Source organism: Oncorhynchus keta, chromosome 20, assembly GCF_023373465.1.
Source record: "Oncorhynchus keta strain PuntledgeMale-10-30-2019 chromosome 20, Oket_V2, whole genome shotgun sequence".
In the NCBI taxonomy this organism is placed as follows: domain Eukaryota; kingdom Metazoa; phylum Chordata; class Actinopteri; order Salmoniformes; family Salmonidae; genus Oncorhynchus; species Oncorhynchus keta.
In genome coordinates, this window is record NC_068440.1 from 20,303,016 (window position 1) to 20,321,514 (window position 18,499).

General features: G+C 42.2%; 2 protein-coding genes across 5 annotated transcripts in view; one reads left to right on the plus strand and one right to left on the minus strand.

Annotated features, from left to right (window-relative positions):
* Positions 1 to 13,477, minus strand: part of LOC118399528 (ATP-binding cassette sub-family F member 1-like) — a 25,977-nt gene extending 12,500 nt beyond the window's left edge. The window contains exons 1-6 of one of the 3 annotated variants that reach the window (XM_035795673.2): positions 13,215 to 13,477; positions 12,296 to 12,342; positions 12,103 to 12,180; positions 6,339 to 6,450; positions 6,168 to 6,199; positions 5,928 to 6,005 (exon numbers count right to left, since the gene is read on the minus strand). In XM_035795673.2, the coding sequence (XP_035651566.1) occupies positions 5,928 to 6,005; positions 6,168 to 6,199; positions 6,339 to 6,450; positions 12,103 to 12,180; positions 12,296 to 12,342; positions 13,215 to 13,287 (420 nt within the window). In that variant the 5' untranslated portion in view covers positions 13,288 to 13,477. Of the gene's footprint in view, positions 1 to 5,927; positions 6,006 to 6,167; positions 6,200 to 6,338; positions 6,454 to 12,102; positions 12,181 to 12,295; positions 12,343 to 13,214 lie in introns of all 3 variants that reach the window. The other 2 variants (XM_035795674.2, XM_035795671.2) reach the window with 2 other exon arrangements.
* A 370-nt stretch (positions 13,478 to 13,847) lies between these two features.
* LOC118399532 (uncharacterized) lies at positions 13,848 to 18,410 on the plus strand. 2 transcript variants are annotated; one of them, XM_035795683.2, is made up of 7 exons: positions 13,848 to 13,983; positions 15,069 to 15,281; positions 15,412 to 16,140; positions 16,229 to 16,317; positions 16,466 to 16,666; positions 16,830 to 16,899; positions 17,043 to 18,410. In XM_035795683.2, exons 2-7 carry the CDS (start codon positions 15,183 to 15,185, stop codon positions 17,175 to 17,177), a joined length of 1,323 nt encoding a protein of 440 aa, XP_035651576.1. In that variant the 5' UTR covers positions 13,848 to 13,983; positions 15,069 to 15,182; the 3' UTR covers positions 17,178 to 18,410. The 2 variants fall into 2 exon arrangements, with proteins under 2 accessions (XP_035651576.1, XP_035651575.1); XM_035795682.2 differs by having other exon boundaries at positions 13,870 to 14,079.
* The last annotated feature ends 89 nt before the right edge of the window (positions 18,411 to 18,499 follow it).

Genomic DNA, 18,499 nt, shown 5'->3' on the forward strand with positions numbered 1-18,499 from the left:
ACACACAGTCAGAAAAGAATGCAAAGGCTAGCTTTTTCAAACAGAAATTTGCATCCTGCAGCTCTAACTCCAAAAGGTTTTGGGTACACTGTAAAGTCCATGGAGAATAAGAGCACCTCCTCTCAACTGCCCACTGCATTGAGGCTAGGTAACACTGTCATCACCGATAAATCCACAATAATCGAGAATTTCAACAAGCATTTCTCTACCGCTGGCCACGCTTTTCTCCTGGCTACCCCAACCCCGGCCAACAGCTCTGCACCCCCTGCAGCTACTTGCCCAAGCCTCCCCAGCTTCTCCTTCACCCAAATCCAGATAGCAGATGTTCTTAAAGAGCTGCAAAACCTGGATCCCTACAAATCAACTGGGCTAGACAACCTGGACCCTCTCTTTCTAGAATTATCCACTGCCATTGTTGCAACCGCTATTACCAGTCTGTTCAACCTCTCATTTGTATCGTCCGAGGTTCCCTAAAGATTGGAAAGCTGCCCCGGTCACCCCCCTCTTCAAAGGGGGTGACACTCTAGACTCAAACTGTTATAGACCTATATCCATCCTGCCCTGCCTTTCTAAAATCTTTGAAAGCCAAGTTAATAAACAGATCACAGATCATTTCAAATCCCACCGTACCTTCTCCGCTGTGCAATCCGGTTTCCGAGTTGATCATGGGTGCACCTCAGCCACGCTCAAGGTACTAAACGATATCATAACCGCCATCGATAAAAGACAGTACTGCGCAGCCGTCTTCATAGACCTGGCCAAGACTTTTGACTCTGTCAATCACCATATTCTTATCGGCAGACTCAACAGCCTTGGTTTCTCTAATGACTGCCTCGCCTGGTTCACCAACTACTTCTCTGATAGAGTTCAGTGTGTCAAATCGGAGGGCCTGTTGTCCGGACCTCTGCCAGTCTATGGGGATACCACAGGGTTCAATTCTCGGGCCGACTCTTCCCTGTATACATCAATGATGTCGCTCTTGCTGCGGGTGATTCCCTGATCCACCTCTACGCAGACGACACCATTCTGTATTACATCTGGCCCTTCTTCGGAAACTTAACCTCTTAAGACTAGGCCTCAATACTGCCCCCTTTGGAGGAAGTGCGTGCCCATAGTAAACTGAAAATATTTTTTCCCAAAATTGCTAATATATGCATATAATAATAATTATTGAATAGAAAACACTCTAAAGTTTCTAAAACCGTTTAAATTATGTCTGTATGTAAAGCAGAACTCTCAGGGCAGCCTTTCTCCCAAACTCTCTCTTGTCAAGAGAAAAGTTGGGTCAACTTTGACGTCATCGCCCCCACCCTTCCCAGGCAGCTACCGATCTGGGAACAGTATGTATGTGTCCAGCGCGATGCCTGCTTTCAAATGGCGTGTTCATTGTGAGAATCCCGCGAGCCCTCGTCGTTTGGCGGGCGAAAATGTTCGTGTCACTCTCAAATACATGCACTCTATTGCGCGCGGCCGGTTTGGGGCACGTTCTTTTCCAAGTAACAGCAATTGAAGGCGGTTTGTCTGTTCGCGCTGAACATTGTTTTACATGTTAAAAACATCATAAAGCTCGATTCTGCACATAGTTTGACCAGTTTAGTCGACATATAATATGGAAATTTGAAGTTTTGATGCGCAAGAGTGCGGGACCAGAAGTCATTTTGGGTGCATTTCAGCTGAAGCTGTTAGCATATGCTAATACAGAGACACACAACGTGAAACCAAACGATGTATTGGGTAAGTATGACTCCTTCTACGTCTTCTGATCGAAGAACATCAAAGGTAAGGGAATATTTATGTGGTTATTTTGAGTTTCTGTGGACTCCAAACGTAGAGGAGACATACTGCTAATATCTGAGCGCCGTCTCATTGTATAGCCAGTGAACGAATTCTGTAACGTTAAAAATAAATGTAATACAGCGGTTGCATTAAGAAGAAGTGTATCTTTGTAACTATATGTGGCACATGTATATTTAGTCATGTTTATTGCTTGTTATCTGACGTTATCTGTCGGAGCTATCATCATTTCTCCGGACATTTGAGTAGCATTTTTTTAAATGTCGTCATTGTAAACAGAGATTTATGGATATAAATGGCATATTATTGAAAAAAAAAAATGTATTGTGTAACATGTCCTATTACTGTCATCTGATGAAGATTTTCAAAAGGTTAGTGAATGATCTTTTTTTTAATCCTGCTTTTATAATTTTATATTTTCTGGGACAAAATGGCTGCCTCTCGTCTTTTGTTTCGGTGGTGGTCTAATATAAATATGTGCTATGTTTTCACCGTAAAACATTTTAGAAATCTGACTTGCTGGGTATATGAACAAGGTGTTTATCTTTCATTTGAGCTATTGGACTTGTTAATTTGTGGAGGTTAAATATTTCTAAGAATATTATTTTGCATTATGGTAATGAGCTTGAGCCGTAGTCACGATCCCGGATCCGGGATGGGTCGCGGCAAGAAGTTAACAATCCTCCAAACGAGCTTCAATGCCATACAACACTCCTTCCGTGGCCTCCCAACTGCTCTTAAATGCTAGTAAAACTAAATGCATGCTTTTCAACATTTCGCTGCCCGCACCCGCCCGCCCGACTAACATCACTACTCTGGACAGATGGGACTTAGAATATGTGGACAACTACACATACCTAGGTGTCTGGCTAGACTGTAAACTCTCCTTCCAGACACATATTAAACATCTCCAATCAAAACTAAAATTGTCTTCCTATTCCGCAACAAATCCTCCTTTACTCATGCCTCCAAACATACCCTCGTAAAACGGACTATCCTACTGATCCTTGACTTCGGCGATGTCATTTACAAAATAGCCTCCAACACTACTCAGCAAACTGGATGCAGTCTATCACAGTGCCATCTGTTTTGTCACCAAAGCCCCATATACCACTGCGACTTGTATGCTCTCGTCGGCTGGCCCTCGCTACCTATTCGTCTCCAGACCCACTGGCTCCAGGTCATCTAAGTCTATACTAGGTAAAGCTCCGCCTTATCTCAGCTCACTGGTCACAATAACAACACCCAGCACGTGCTCCAGCAGGTATATCTCACTGGTCATCCCCAAAGCAAACACCTACTTTGGCCGCCTTTCCTTCCAGTTCTCTGCTGCCAGTGACTGGAACGAATTGCAAAAATCGCTGAAGCTGGAGATTTCCCTCACTAACTTTAAACATCAGCTACAGTGGGGCAAAAAAGTATTTAGCCAGCCACCAATTGTGCAAGTTCTCCCACTTAAAAATATGAGAGAGGCCTGTAATTTTCATCATAGGTACACTTCAACTATGACAGACAAAATGAGAAAAAAAATCCAGAAAATCACACTGTAGGATTTTTAATTAATTTATTTGCAAATGATGGTGGAAATCTTGCTTGTTTGTAGGTGACCAAATACTTATGCCCCGCATGTGCGCACTCCCTCGAAAATCGTTAGCTGAATAAAATAGAAAGGATATTTTCTCCTACGTACAATTGTATTCTTCATACTATAAAATAATGCCACAGAATTCTAAGCAAATCTTGCCTGATAAATGAACAAGTGTAGCCGACAGCAATATGTCATGGCTAGATCAGGGACTAACATAAGGACAACTCAGTATGCTGAGTATGCTATTCTGTTCTTCTGAAATAGGCTACATTTTCTTCATATCATGTTTCTTTAGACCGGTCTAAAATAAACAAATGGATTTATTGTGATGGTGTAGGTTATATTAAATAGATTTATTAGACTTTTTAAAATGGAACATCTACAATGGCATGGGTCTAAGCTGCCTGCCATCCAGGACCTCTACACCAGGCGGTCAGAGGAAGGCCCTAAAAATTGTCAAAGACCCCAGCCACCCCGGTCATAGACTGTTCTCTCTGGTAACGCTTGCCATGCGGTAGTAGGCGTGTCAAGTCTAGGACTAAAAGGATTCTCAATAGTTTTTACCCCCAAGCCATTAGACTCCAAATGGCAACCCGGAGTATTTGCATTGTGTGTCCCCCCCCCCCCAACCTTTCTTTTACGGTGCTGCTACTCTCTGTTTATCATATATGCATAGTTACTTTAACTGTTGTGGCCAAAAGTTGAGAATGACACAAATATTAATTTCCACAAAGTTTGCTGCTTCAGTGTCTTTAGATATTTTTGTCAGATGTGACTATGGAATACTGAAGTATAATTACAAGTATTTCATAAGTGTCAAGGCTTTTATTGACAATTACATGAAGTTGATGCAAAAAGTCAATATTTGCAGTGTTGACCCTTCTTTTTCAAGACCTCCGCAATCGGCCCTGGCATGCTGTCAATTAACTTCTGGGCCACATCCTGACTGATGGCAGCCCATTCTTGCATAATCAATGCTTGGAGTTTGTCAGAATTTGTGGGTTTTTGTTTGTCCACCTGTCTCTTGACGATTGACCACAAGTTCTCAATGGGATTAAGGTCTGGAGAGTTTCCTCGCCATGGACCCAAAATATCGATGTTTTGCTCCCCAATCCACTTGGTTATCACTTGTGCCTTGTGGCAAGGTGCTCCATCATGCTGGAAAAGTCATTGTTCATCCCTAAACTGTTCCTGGATGGTTGGGAGAAGTTGCTCTCGGAGGATGTGTTGGTACCATTCTTTATTCATGGCTGTGTTCTTAGGCAAGATTGTGAGTGAGCCCACTCCCTTGGCTGAGAAATAACCCCACACATGAATGGTCTCAGGATGCTTTACTGTGAGTCATCGCCTCACTGGGGGTGCAGATGCACTCACACCTGCCTTCTGCCATTCCTGAGCAAGCTCTGTACTGGTTTTGCCCCGATCCCACAGCTGAATCAACTTTAGGAGACGGTCCTGGCGCTTGCTGAACTTTCTTTGGCACCCTGAAGCCTTCTTTCACAACATTTGAACCGCTCTCCTTGAAGTTCTTGATGATCCAATAAATGGTTGATTTAGGTGCAATCTTACTGGCAGCAATATCCTTGCCTGTGAAGACCTTTTTGTGCAAAGCAATGATGACGGCACGTGTTTCCTAGCAGGTAACCATGATCCTTTTGAAGCTTCCAGTCTGTTATTCGAACTCAATCAGCATGACAGAGTGATCTCCAGCCTTGTCCTCGTCAATACTCTCACCTGTGTTAATGAGAGAATCACTGACATGTCAGCTGGTCCTTTTGTGGCAGGGCTGAAATGCAGTGGAAATGTTTTTTGGGGGATTCAGTTCATATGCATGGCAAAGAGGGACTTTGCAATTAATTGCAATTCATCTGATCACTCTTCATAACATTCTGGAGTATATGCAAATTGCCATAATACAAACGGAGGCAGCAGACTTTCTGAAAATGAATATTTGTATCAATCAAAACTTTTGGCCACGACTGTACATACTATCTCAATTGGCCCGACCAACCAGTGCTCCCCCACATTGGCTAACCAGGCTATCTGCATTGTGTCCCGCCACCCACCACCCCCTCTTTTACGCTACTGCTACTCTCTGTTCATCATATTTGCAGTCACATTAACCATATCACGATACTACCTCAATCAGCCTGACTAACCGGTGTCGGTATATAGCCTTGCTACTGTTATTTTCAACTGTCTATTTAATGTTGTTTTATTTCTTTACTTACCCAATGTTCACCTAATACCTTTTTTGCACTAAGTAAGCATTTCACTGTAATGTTGTATTCAGCGCACGTGAAAAATAAACTTTGATTTGATTTGAACATGTGTAGCTATTATTGTGAGTGTGTGATGAACTCCAAAAGACAGCAGAAAAGGAACAGGAAGGAACAGTACGAGGAGGGGTGGGATGGAATGAACGAATTAGTCAAACACAACAAACACTTTCTTAGAGCTCCCTGGACCTCTAAAACACTATGTTAGTATCAATAGAATCCACATTCAGATTTAGAACATGACAAACATAACAGACCCCACGCACCTTATTCATCAGTCTCTCATCATCACCACCGTCATCATCACTGTCTCCCTGACTGAGAGCGGCAAAGATGTTCCCACCCTGAGACAACAAATACAATTTAAAAGTGGATTATAGTGTATTCTACCCCCAAAATGTAATAGAACGGAATGATCAAGACTGTAAAGACTATCGATATAGTGATCAAGACTGTAAAGACTGGTGATATAGTGATCAAGACCGATGCATGCACAACATGCTCACCTTATTTCCCTTGCCTTTTCCAGGGGCCACAACTGGGATGAGAAAGAGAGCGAGCAAGAGAGAGAGCAAGAGAGAGTGAGCAAAGTTGATGAAAGGCTAGCTAGGCTTGCAACACTGAACATTTCCAGCTTGAAATTTAGACATTTGTGACAGACTAAGCAGTCAACTTACCTTCCTCTTCCTCGCTGGCTTGCACTGACAGCTTCTTTAGTTTCTCCATCATATCCTCGTCATCATCATCATCTCCCTCACCACTTCTACCTTTCCGCCGGTCTTTCTTTTTCTTCTGAGACCGATAGCAAAATAGATTAGAGAGGCATTATGGTTCATATGACACTACTAGGGCTAGGTATTAGCAGGGAGGGACCACATGATACATATCACAATTTTATATATATATATATATTACACACACACAATTATATATACACACACATATCACAATTATATATAGAAATATATATATCTCACATATACATAAACACACACACGAAAAAGTATGTGAACCCTTTGTAATTACCTGGATTTCTGCATAAATTGGTCATCACATTTGATCTGATCTTCAGCTTAAGTCACAACTTACAAACAGTGTGCTTACATTAATAACACAAATAATTTATTTCTTGTCTATATTGAAAACATCATTTAAACATTCAGTGTAGGTTGGGAAAATTGTGAACCCCTAGGCTAATGACTCCAAAAGCTAATTGGAGTCAGGAGTAGAGGTCGACCGAGTATGATTTTAACGCCGATAACGATTATTGGAGGACCAAAAAAGCTGACACCGATTAATCGGCCATTTTTTTGTTTATTTATTTGTAATAATGACAATTACAACAATAGTGAATGAACACTTATTTTAACTTAATATAATACATCAATAAAATCCATTTAGCCTCAAGTAAATAATGAAACATGTTCAATTTGGTTTAAATAATGCAAAAACAAAGTGTTGGAGAAGAAAGTAAAAGTGCAATATGTGCTATGCAAGAAAGCTAACGTTTCAGTTCCTTGCTCAGAACATGATAACATATGAAAGCTGGTGGTTCCTTTTAACATGAATCTTCAATATTCCCAGGTAAGAAGTTTTAGGTTGTTGTTATTATAGGAATTATCGGACTATTTCCCTCTATACCATTTGTATTTCATTAACCTTTGACTATTAGATGTTCTTATAGGCGCTTTAGTATTGCCAGTGTAACAGTATAGCTTCCGTCTCTCTCCTCGCTCTTCCCTGGGCTCGAACCAGCAACACAACGACAACAGCCACCCTCGAAGCAGCGTTACCCATGCAGAGCAAAGGGAACAACTACTAGAAGGCTCAGAGCGAGTGACGTTTGAAACGCTATTAGCGCGCGCTAACTAGCTAGCCATTTCACTTCAGTTACACCAGCCTCATCTCGGGAGTTGATAGGCTTGAAGTCATAAACAGCGCAATGCTTGACGCACAACGAAGAGCTGCTGGCAAAATGCACAAAAGTGCTGTTTGAATGACTGTTTACGCGCCTGCTTCTGCCTACTACCGCTCAGTCAGATACTTAGATACTTGTATGCTCAGTCAGATTATATGCAACGCAGGACACGCTAGATAATATCTAGTAATATCATCAACCATGTGTAGTTAACAGGTGCTTATGATTGATTGTTTTTTATAAGATACGTTTAATGCTAGCTAGCAACTTACCCTGGCTTACTGCATTCGCGTAACAGGCAGTCTCCTTGTGGGATGCCATGAGAGAGGCAGGTCGTTACTGCGTTGGACTAGTTAACTGTAAGGTTGCAAGATTGGATCCCCCGAGCTGACATGGTGAAAATCTGTCGTTCTGCCCCTGAATGAGTTAACCCACCATTCATAGGCCGTCATTGAAAATAAGAATGTGTTCTTAACTGACTTGCCTAGTTAAATAAAGGTATAAATAGATATATATAAAATTTAAATAAAAAATCAATTAAAAACATTTTTAAAAAATATATATATTTTTATTTTATTTGTTTTAAATCAGCAAATCGGCGCCCAAAAATACCGATTTCGATGAAAAGTTGAAATTGGCCCTAATTAAATTGGCCATTCCGATTAATCGGTCAACCTCTAGTCAGGAGACAGCTAACCTGGACTAAAATCTTTGAGACGAGACTGGAGATGTTGGTTAAGGCTGCCTTGCCCTACAGAAGAAATAAAAAAAACTCACCAAATTTCAGTTTGCTATTCACAAGATTCATTGCCTGATGTGAACAATGCCTCGAACAAACGAGATCTCAGAAGACCTAAGTTTAATAGTTGTTGACTTGCATAAAGCTGGAAAGGTTTACAAAAGTTTCTCTAAAAGCCTTGATGTTCATCAGTCCACGGTAAGACCAATTGTCTATAAATGGAAAAAGTTCAGCACTGTTGCTACTCTCCCTAGGAATGGCCATCCTGCAAAGATGACTGCAAGAGCACAGCGCAGAATACTCAATGAAGTTAAGAAGAATCCTAGTTTGTCTGATGAAGACTTGCAGAAATATATGGAACATGCCAACATCTCTGTAGATGAGTACAATACGTAAAACACTAAACAAGAATGGTGTTCATGGGAGGACACCACGAAAGAAGTCACTGCTGTCCAAAAAAAACCTTGCTGCACGTCTGAAGTTTGCAAAAGTACACCTGGATGTTCCACAGCGCTACTGGCAAAATATTCGGTGGACAGATTAAACTAAAGTTGAGCTGTTTGGAAGGAACACACAACAATATCTGTGGAGAAAAAAAGGCATAGCACACCAGCATCAAAACCTCATCCCAACTGTAAAGTATTGTGGATGGAGCGTCATGGTTTGGGGCTGCTTTGCTGCCTTAGGGCCTGGGCCTGGACAGCTTGCTATCATCGACGGAAAAATTAATTACCAAGTTTATCAAGACATTTTGCAGGAGAAGCTAATGCTATCTGTGCGCCGATTCTGTGACCCAAAACACAGAAGTAAATCAGCAACAGAATGGCTTCAACAGAAGAAAATACACATTCTGGAGTGGCCCAGTCAGTCCCGACCTCAACCTGATTGAGATGCTGCGGCATGACCTCAAGAGAGAGGTTCTCACCATACATCCCAAGAATATTGCTTAACTGAAACAGTTTTGTAAAGAGGAATGGTCCAAAATTCCTCCTGACTGTTGTGCAGGTCTGATCTGCAACTACAGAAAACATTTGGTTGAGGTTATTGCTGCAAAATGTGTGTGTTATTAGTTTAAGCATACTGTGTTTGTCCATTGTTGTGACCTAGATGAATATCTCATTTTATTACCAATTTATGCAGGTATTTCCAAAGGGTTCACATACATTTTCTTGCCACTATATATATATATATATAACACACACACATACAGAAAGTATTCAGACCCCTTTACTTTTTCCACATTTTGTGATGTTACAACCTTATTCTGAAATGGATTAAATAAAAGTTGCCCCTCATCAATCTACACACAATACCCTATAATGACCAAGCAAAAACAGGTATTTAGAAATGTTTGCACATTTACTTTATTTACATAAGTATTCAGACCCTTTGCTACGAGACTTGAAATTGAGCTCAAGTTTCTACAACTTGTTTGGCATCCACCTATGGTAAATTCAATTGATTGGACATGATTTGGAAAGGCACACACCGGTCTACATAAAAGTTTCCACAGTTGACAGTGTATGTCAGAGCGACAACCAAGGCATGGGGTCGAAGGAACTGTCCATAGAGCTCCGAGACAGGTTTGTATCGAGGCACAGATCTGGGGAAGGGTACCAAAAAAAATGTCTACAGCATTGAAGGTCCCCAAGAACACAGTGGTTTCCATCCTTCTTAAATGGAAGAAGTTTGGAACCACCAAGACTCTTCCTAGAGCTGGCCGCCCAGCTAGACCTGAGCAATCGGGGGAGAACGGCCTTGGTCAGGGAGGGGACCAAGAACCCGATGGTCACTCTTAACAGAGTGCCAGAGTTCCTCTGTGGAGATGGGCGAAAATTCCAGAAGGACAACCATCTCTCTGCAACACTCCACCAATCAGGGCTTTATGGTAGAGTGGCCAGCCACTCAGTAAAAGGCACAACAGCCACATAACAGCACAAAGTAAAGAGAGATCCTTGATGAAAACCTGCTCCGGGGCCTCCCAAATGGCACAGTGTTCTAAGACACTGCATTGCAGTGCTAGCTGTGCCACTAGAGATTCTGGGTTTGAGTCGAAGCTGTCGCAGCCGGCCACGACCGGGAGACCCATGGGGTGACACACAATTGGCCCAGTGTCGTCCGGGTTAGGGGAGGGTTTGGCCGGCAGGGATGTCCTTGTCCCATCGCGCAGTAGCGACTCCTGTGGCGGGCCAGGCGCAGTGCATGCTTACATGATCGCCAGGTGTACTGTGTTTCCTCCGACACATTTGTGCGGCTGGCTTCCGCGTTAAGCGGCATCGTGTTAAGAAGCAGTGCGGCTTGGATGGGTTGTGTTTCGGAGGACGCACGGCTCTCGACATTCGCCTCTTCTGAGTCCGTGTGGGAGTTGCAGCAATGGGACAAGACTAACTACCAAATCGATACCACAGGAAAAATGTTTTTTTTTTTTTTTTTTAAATAAAGAATTTACAAAACAAGAACCTGCTCAGAACCTCAAACTGGGGTGAAGGTTCACCTTTCAACAGCACAACGACCCTAAGCACACAGCCAAGACAATGCAGGAGTGGCTTTGGGACAAGTCTCAATGTCTTGAGTGGCCCAGCCAGGGACCGGACTTGAATCCGATCGAACATCTATGGAGAGACCTGAAAACAGCTGTGCAGCGACGCTCCCCATCCAACCTGACAGAGCTTGAGAGGACATGCAGAGAAGATTGGGAAAAACTCTCCAAACAGAAGTGTGCCAAGCTTGTAGCGTCATACCCAAGAAGACTCGAAGCTGTAATCATTTCCAAAGGTGCATCAACAAAGTACTGAGTAAACGGTCTAAATACTTATGTAAATGGGATAATTACATTTATTTTGAATCAATTTGCAAAAATGTCTAAACCTGTTTTTGCTTTGTCATCATGGAGTATTGTGTGTAGATTGATGGGCACACACATCCCAGAGTCACTCCTCTTTTCAGTTCACTGCAGCTAGCGACTGGAACGAGCTGTAACCAAACCTCAAACTGGACAGTTTTATCCTAATCTCTTCATTCAAACACTCAATCATGGACACCCTTACTGACTGTTGTGGCTGCTTTGTATGATGTGTTTTTGTCTCTACCTTCTTGACCTTTGTGCTGTTGACTTTACCCAATAATGTTTGTACCATGTTTTATGCTGCTACCATGTTGTTGTCATGTTGTGTTGCTCCCATGCTGTGATGTCATGTGTTGCTGTCTTATGTTGTTGTCTTAGGTCTCTCTTGTTGTGATGTGTGTTTGGTCCTATATTTATATTTTTATTTCTTTTTAATCCCAGGCCCCCGTCCCCACAGGAGGCCTTTTGGTAGGCCGTCATTGTAAATAAGAATTTGTTCTCAACTGACTTGCGTAGTTAAATAAAGGTTAAATAAATGAAAAATAAATAGAATAGGGGGGAACACTTTAATAAATTTTAGAATAAGGCTGTAACGTAACAAAATGTGGAAAAAGGTCAAGGGGTCTGAATACTTCCCAAATGTACTGTATGTATCATGGTTATCTTGGCATTGTAGATTCGACACTGCAAGCTAGCTACCACTCTGGCTAGTAGTGGCTACATATAACCAACCTCCCCAAACGCTTCAAGCTCATCTACTGTCTTTCAAGAGAGCAAATTGGGTGGGAAAGGAAAAAAATTATAATTATGCAAAAGGTAGATTTATTCATGTCAATATATCCCAGGACATTGTGTTATTGATACAGCATTGCAAAAAGTATTAATCCACCTGAAAATAGCCTATATGATATCTCTGTAGTAGTTAAGGAATAGAATTACCTGCTTTCCTTGCATCTCTTTCAGCACAATTTCATCCTCCTTCTCAGTTTTGTTATCTGTGGCCAGCTCATCAAAGAACTGTGTGAGAACAATGTTGACACATTTTATTAAAATGTTCACATTGAAGATAACATTTTCTTTCTCGCCACATTCAATTAACTCAAAAATATCCACAAGAAGTATAACTACTCACACTCTTCTTCCCCTTTTTATCCTTCTTTCCTTTCTTTACTGATTTTTCTGAAGAGAGGGGAGATCAAATTTAGGTACAAAGATGAGCAAGTTGGTCATCAACATACGGATCCACTGAATGACAAAAGAGAGTGGCCAAATGAGCCAGAAGGGAGGCAATGCCTTGTACAAGGGGAGTGTAGGGGTGGCACATTTTCAGAATGACTTTTGGAAACACAGCAGTTCTTCAAACAATGCATACTAGCTATGACCTAGCTACGTTATCCTTCATGACTTGAATGATTAATTAATAATTCATTAATAACTAGCTACGACCCCGAGTTTATTACTCTTCCTCAAACGACTCGTCACTATTTTAAATGTCGAGCTGTCTCTACTTGACTTTCAAGTAGAGAACAAGGAATCATTTGTCTGACACAATTACATGGCATGTTGTGTTGCTACCATGCTGTGTTGCTGCCATGCTGTGTTGCTACCATGCTGTGTTGCTGCCATGCTGCGTTGTCGTCGTAGGGTCTCTCTTTATGTAGTGTTGTCTCTTGTCGTGATGTGTTTTGTCCTATATTTTTATTTAATTTGTTTATACTTTCAATCCCATACCGCACGAGGTATTTGCCTTTTGGTAGGCCGTTATTGTAAATAAGACTTTGTTCTTAACTGACTTGCCTAGTAAAATAAAGTAGCAAGCTGTTAACTAACGTAGCTTCCAGCTAGCTCGTTAACACCATCACCAATGTCACACTATGTTGTCAAAATACAGCATATCGCATGACAGCCAGGACAGTTACTTGTTAACAAAGATCGCTGACTGAGGCACATTTGCTAGCTAACAACGTTTTATCTTAGCTAACAGTATATTGCAACGGCTGGAAAAGAGTCAGTTGTAACCATTAGCTTAGTTGCTGGCAGCAATTAGATACCTGCCACCGCTGATGGTGCTACTGCTCCCTCTTCTCCTTCCCATTCTGCGTCTTCTTTCGCTTTCTTGGGCATTTTCTGCTATTTATTTATACGGATATTAACAGAAAACCAACGACTTTATCTTTAAAAAATAACTTGAACCCGGTGGTAAGAGTGGCTGTCAGAGAAGAGCAAGTGTTTTATCACAACACATGCGGTTTGAGATTTTTCCATTCGTTGACGTAGCGACAGCACCACTGAGTTTCAGTCGCCCGTTGCCGTGTGAATAATGAGTAAAGCAATATTTCACAGCGCCACTGGTAGGCTTGTCTAAGAATTGTAATCGCTTGCGAGCACAAAAAAACGTTTTTAATAGTGAAATAATATTTTTTTGCACGCATAGGATAGGTCTTACAGAATTATATATTTTCTCACTATATGGCTTGAAAGTTTCATTAAAAAATGTAGTCAATAAAAATACCTACAAATCAAATGTACAGCAGATTTCGATGTATTACGATTATATATATTTATATAATTATTTATATATATTTATATATGCAAAATATTGCCGATGGTTTTATAACATTTATTGATAACGATTTATATCGATATATTCATTCTGCGTCTAATGAAATGCACATTTTCCTCCAATCAGCGCTACGCAGGTGTATGACGTGTGGGTGTTCCTGCGCTCGCGTGCTGCTGGACAAGGACATCGGGAGATGGAATGACATTTGTGTAACGCTTGATAGCTTCACATTTCGAAACATTACGTGGGATATCAAAGTAAAACACCTGACTTTGAGGATTATTGTCTTACTATCTGGTCATTGCTAAACAGACTAATCGCAGTTTCGATCCAATTCGCTTCTGACACAGCAGGTATGCATGTTACTTTTAGATAGCTAACGTTAGCTAACCCAATATGCTAATCACGGGAGTGTGTTAACCATGGTGATCTAACTACTCGCATATCAACTAACTAGGTAGCGAGCTAACGTTAGCTTGCGTTTTCTAACTAGATTGAGGGGTCCCTATATTCATAAATCAATTAATGTATTTCCATACATACCACCTTCAAAGTTGAAGCATGGTTAATTTTGTTTCTGGTCGTGCTGACAAGACTGTCACTCAAACCACCCGACGGTTGTAAATCAGCTGGATCTCATGTTATTTAAGTCTCCAATGGGGAATGGTACGTCATAGTATTGTATACCATTGAAGCTTCGAGAAGGAACTGTGCTTGGTGTATTCTGGCTCTGTAATCATTAGTGAATATCGGTTGTGTAACCTTAGGACAAGAAATCAACAAATGTTGCCACGGTTAACAGTACACTGCAGAGACTGCTTACGGTATATGTATCAAATCACGGTTCTAAAGTTGTAGAAGAAACAAAACGATATTCGCTTCTAGTTATAGGTGTTTGTCGAGTTCAAATGTAGCAAATGACAGTGCCTTATTGGAAGGGCAAGACGTCTGAGTAGCAATTATGGTCTTGTTGTTTGCTGTTTACGCCACTAACTGTTATGCTACTGGCATAGCTTTTTCGCGCTCCAAAAGAGTTTAAGTAGGGTCAAATGAGGACTGACATGCTTCAAATCTGTTGCTCCTAGCACCCACAAGACAGTGTTTGTTGTGTTGTTTTCTTCATTCAGTTAAAAGTTGAATATTAGGTGTTCTAAAACTTTTGACCAGTAGTGTAGGTCATATAGGTCTTGATTTACAGCCTAGCATCCTACACATGCACTCACAACTGTTCCTTGAGTAGCCTACACATGCCCGCACCAGGCCATATGGACATATCATTGCGATGGCCTAACAATGACTGTTCACCCTCAACGGCCCACCCTAACCCTTTCTCTTTATCTAGATTTTTTATTTGGGATTGAGAGGGGACCAAGAAGATAAAGAGCTGGTCCTTCCTTGGGGTTGCTGTGGAATAATGCCCCTGGTGATTGGAGTTACACATACCCCCTGTTTGTGAATGGCTGCTTGTAGAGGGGGTGTCGCCTTGTGGGTGGGGTGTGTGAGGAGCCATGGCAAAAGGCAACCAGTCAAGCAACAGTGCTGGAGTCTTGTTCAGGTATTGTCTTGACAGACAGGTCTACATTCATTAAATATTTAAATAAGAGCAAGGCTGGATCCAGATCTGGGACCAGGCTATATAAGAGCACCTTATTGAAAATCTTTACTTGTCCCATGTGAATTTGCAGGCGATGGATGTGCAGTGGAGTGGACAGATCCAGTCGCTCAGCAGCACATCATGGGCCCTGGTTCCCCCAAACAGTCTGAGGTACCAGAACATCAAGCATCTGGCCCTGTCACACCCCTTCCACCATGCCAGCCAGGGCCAACCCCACAGCCAGAGGCCCCCGGACGAGGACTGGGAAGAGACAGTAAGCCTGTGTGTGCTGGTGCAGCCTGGCCCTGGGGAGTGTGATGGCCAGCACACCCTGGTGGAGGTGCCTCTATTTGGGCAGATTAAACTAGGTGAACTCCTGGCTCCGGGAGGACTCAGTAGGCCCGTGGAGTTCCTCTTCCCCTTGACCACGGTGGACGGGAGCCGAGAGGATGACATCAGTGTTGGGACGACTAAGGTTCAGGCGGAAGGTTCCAAGACGATGAGGAACGAGGGAGAGACAGAAACAGAAAAGAGGGAGAGAGGATCATTCCGGAGCCTGTTTGAGACAGAAGGATGTCCAGCTCCATTTATGAATGGATCTAGGTTCTACTGCTTCCACTGTCCTGGGATGGAGCCATTGCCTGGTTATAGGAACAAATCGGGCCATATGATTGGACTAGAGAAGGAGTTGTCACTGTTGCTCCACACCTCTCTGTATAGTAGTTATGCAGAAAGAAAGACAGTCGAGGGGGGTCACAGCGACAGAGAGGGGGAGGACGAGGAGAAACTGGCATTGATGTATGAAAAGCTGAGAATTGAGGTAAGAGGGGTTTGTTAGGGGATGGCTGTTTGATGGCATACACTTCTATTTAGTTATTAGTAGTGATGATCATTTGTTTGATTTGCAGCTTCCTAGTTTCTTTATGAAGAGTCATGACTACACCATGTACACAAATGATATCGAGTTCGTCAACTGTATTCTAAATGCCAAGACCAGGTAAATGCTACTTTCTGTCTACTTAGCAGTTTCCTTCCCGAACTGAAATGGAATTGACCCGAAACCTGATATTTATACATATGTAACTACATGCATATAAACCCCCATAGGTCTATATTATAATACAGCTATACTGTCTATCCTCTAGGGGCAGAGTTCTGTACCAGCTGAGCCTGTCTCTGTGGAGGCTGCTGTGTCTCTGTTACTATGCTGAGGCCCAGTTAGAGGTACTGAAACTGACCAAGCACCCAGAGGACAGGACCATCAAGGCCAGGTGGAGTGTCAGAGGACTGCCCTTCCTCTCTCTGCTGCTGAGATTCTACCGCAAGGACAAAACTGACCTCTACAGGTACAGAAACCTGACTGGGATCTGTTTAACTTTACTGTTCAGACAGAAATGTATTGATTTAATTTGGTGTTGTGTGGAACGGATAGTGTTTTTGGTCAATGTTCCTCTTCACTGTTAATTCTCTATGATCATTCATACTCTAATAAACACGGTCTTTCAACAGGTCATATGATGCGTTCTCTACCTTCTACCTTGGCCATGATGGACTCATACATTGTCACAAAGTGGAAAAAGTCAGTGGCCATGTGGTTTTCTGTCTTCTCTGACTCTGAAATAGAAATGCCCACAAATAGCTAAGAAATACCCTCAGGTTTTGTGCCTTGCCTAAACTGATCACCTCGAACTTGCTGAGTATTGTTTTTCCGTCTTCCTCCAGGTGATGAAAGCCCAGCCGCCAATTCTGCCCGGGGTGACCACTCTGTTAGCGGGAGCCCTCGTGTCCCTGGGGGTCCAGGAGCACCGGCCAGCCCTCAACCTCATGCCCCCCTTGCTCTCGTCCCGCCGAGACTGATAGAGATGGAGGAACGAGCATGTGTGTACCATGAGAAGTAACGGGGAGAGGGGGAAACAGGCAATCAGTGTTGAAAAAAAAAAAAACTTTTCCCTCTTCACCCGTACAATGCCTGCTCTGAAAATAAATATAAAAAAATAACGATCCAAAACTGTTCCCTCACAGCAATAGAATAGCAGCTACTACTTTAGTTGAATGCAATCCAGGACATCAGTTTATCCAGTAAGTCGAGTCGATACCTTGAGTCAGTTCCTTGTTAACGCACAAACGATTGCACAGCGCTTGTGATGTTGAACCACCTTCTGGGCCTATACGCTCACACTACATAGTCTGCTAAATGGCATAAACATTTTCACTGCATTACATGAAGACTACTGCTTTTTAAAGCATTGTTTAAAAACAATTCATGCCGGATTAATATTTAAGTTCAAGTTAAATGGATTCATTAATGAAATCAGTCTGTGCCTGGGAACTGGGCACACATGTCACTGGTGAACGTGTTGATGTAACAGTTGGCACACAGCCCAAGGAACCCCGTATTGAGGCAAGACCACATATATAACCAGTTGGCCTAACAGACTCTATGATCTCATTGAATAGGTTGCTTTGTGCCATATGAATGCATGATGTCCGTCTGTCCCTGTATGAACTTCATGTCAAGCTCATTGAGACAACCCCATCCTACCCTGGTTAAACTGTGGTCCTTCCGTGTTGATTGCCAACTGGCTGCGAGGGACCTGACCTCAGCACAGTTGCATGACAGGACTCTGGATTCAGGTTTCTAAGAATGTGAATGTCAGTTCGGTACTGACACTATTTTCTGATGGAAAACAAGTGGCATCTGAACACTTGATTGGAATGACAGTTTACTTTCAGTTGAATGGTTAAATAGAAAAGGAATAATTGTAGAATAGAGTATCTGTACATGTCAATGCAACCGTCTTCCATCATTGTTACAGTATGCTTCACTCAACATGTGTTCTCAAACTAGGTGACAGCATGCCACGTTAGCTCTAGCACTACCATTAATACTCTTAACATTTACTTGAAGGGGCATACATAAACCCTGTTGAATGATACTTGTAAAGGTGTTATGGCCCCTTTCAAGTAGTGTTACGACTTCAGAAAAAAAAAAAGATTTAATTCAATCGTTATCTAGTGCAGTGTTGCTACTTTAGGATTTAACCCACAGCTGGTGTGAAAGCTGTCTGAATAAAACAACCCACTGGTGTACCTACTGCTGTCCTTGACTGATTCCTATATCATCCTACCAAATAGTATCACCTTAACACTGAGACAACTTAAAATCTTATTTAGATATC